Here is a 1,647-nt window from a genome sequence, read left to right as displayed (position 1 = left end):
TGAGTTATTTTTAAATCTTCTGCTTTGCTCTTTACAGCCTCTGACTGACTGCGAAAATGATCCGTTTCTTCAGGGCTGTGCAGTAACAGTCTTATGACTGGCTAATTGTAATGTTTTGTACTAAGAGAGGCTATGTTCAGATGACCTGCAGGCGTGTGCTGAGGTTACGGCCTATTAAAAGCCAAATACCAGCAGCAGAGCAGCTGAACTGCAAGACAAACCAGCGTTTCATGTGAAAGGGAGGACCGAGCTGCTCAGAGTTTTCAAGTTCAGATGCTGAAAGCACACCTTCCAAGTATCATCCTTCTGTCTGAGGTTTTAGAAGAGGTTTGGCACGCCGGTTGTTGGCGTTTCAATTTTCCAGGACTGGAAATGAGTAGGTTCCCCAGCGAGCTGACCCAGAGGGAGCAGGAGCTGCTGAGGATTCGGCGGGACAGCGACACCAAGGCCGCCGAGCTCGCCAAGATGGAAAAGATGCTGCAGCAAACCAAGAACATGATGGAGAAGAAGACCGATTCCGGTCCAGAGAGCAAGGCCTACCAGGAGAACATGGGTCTGTAGCTTCACATTTGTTAAATCTTGGTGTGTGTGTGTATTTTTTTCTGGTGTCACATTGTACCTTCCACCGCCGCCTGCAGTGGAGGACCTGGAGGAGAAGGTGCGCTCCACCAGGCGCTACAGGAGGAACTCCCTCCACCATACGCAGATGCTGGAGAGCCAGATGAAGACAGTGAAGGGCGAGCTGGTGGGAACGCTGGACCACCTCCAGGAGCTGAGGAACGTCCTGCGGCGCTCCCAGCAGAAGGCGGAGGAGCGCAAGGCGGCCATGGAGAAGCTGGCCGCTGGCCTCAGGTGAACCACCTTCCTCTAGAGTCGACCTGTCGGCCATTTTCTTGCTCCAGATCCTCCGTCGCCATGCAAGGCTGTGCAGAAAGTCCATTTATTCACACCCCAGCTGTACAATGACTAAACTGAAGAAGACCAGATAAAGCTGCTTTCACTGTTTTCTCCCAATATATGCAAAGTAATAACTCCTGTGTAGTTCCATACATGTGATAAAAAGATTTCTTTGTTTTGAAAATGTCTTGTGTTTCTGGACTTGCTCCCCTGAAGACAAAGAGGTATGTTGTGGCAGAGATGTGATCAGAAGTCGTTTCACACTGCGTCACATGCTGTGAAGAGAAGAGAGTTCATTAATAAACTGAATGTTTTCTGCTCATGATGGACTCATCCGTCCTGAGTTGTTGCTTCTGCATGATCAGAACAACAACAAAAACCACTGTTTATGAGAGATTGGATGTTGTTACATTGTGAGACAAGGTCTGCACTTGTACATTTAGCTGAAAATGTGAAGTGATGCAGATTTATGATCCTATTTTTGGGCAGGGGGGAGAAACAAGATGATGATATTGTGAAATAAAGCGACAGAAATCAACTCTGCATTTCTTGTCTTATTATTTTTGAAATGAGTAAAAGACAGCTGGTGAGAAAGAGGCTGCTTTTCTCGGGAGTTTGAAGAGGCTTGTCGATGGTGGATGTTCACACTCGATGTTCCCACAGGGGGCGCTAGAGACTTCTCAAAAATCAGCTTGCAACAGAAAAGCAGAGCCACGTTTTCAGTGTTCAGTGGACCTAAATATAAATAAA

General features: G+C 47.3%; 1 protein-coding gene across 1 annotated transcript; it reads left to right on the top strand.

Annotated features, from left to right (window-relative positions):
• Window positions 1-294: 294 nt before the first annotated feature.
• On the top strand, window positions 295-1,435 carry LOC148160012 (uncharacterized). Its single transcript, XM_088005307.1, has 2 exons — window positions 295-553; window positions 639-1,435. The coding sequence occupies exons 1-2, from the start codon at window positions 373-375 to the stop codon at window positions 854-856; spliced, it is 399 nt and encodes a 132-aa protein (XP_087861433.1). The 5' UTR covers window positions 295-372; the 3' UTR covers window positions 857-1,435.
• Window positions 1,436-1,647: the final 212 nt, after the last annotated feature.

Source organism: Poecilia mexicana, unplaced genomic scaffold (assembly GCF_051168715.1).
Source record: "Poecilia mexicana isolate PSO_F unplaced genomic scaffold, ASM5116871v1 scaffold_4, whole genome shotgun sequence".
NCBI lineage: Eukaryota > Metazoa > Chordata > Actinopteri > Cyprinodontiformes > Poeciliidae > Poecilia > Poecilia mexicana.
This window is presented reverse-complemented; position numbering and strand designations above follow the sequence as displayed.

Coding starts and splice junctions, on each gene's coding strand:
- LOC148160012 (XM_088005307.1), top strand. CDS start 373: ATGAGTAGGTTCCCCAGCGAGCTGACCCAGAGGGAGCAGGAGCTGCTG. Junction 554..638: donor GGCCTACCAGGAGAACATGG/GTCTGTAGCTTC, acceptor CGCCGCCTGCAG/TGGAGGACCTGGAGGAGAAG.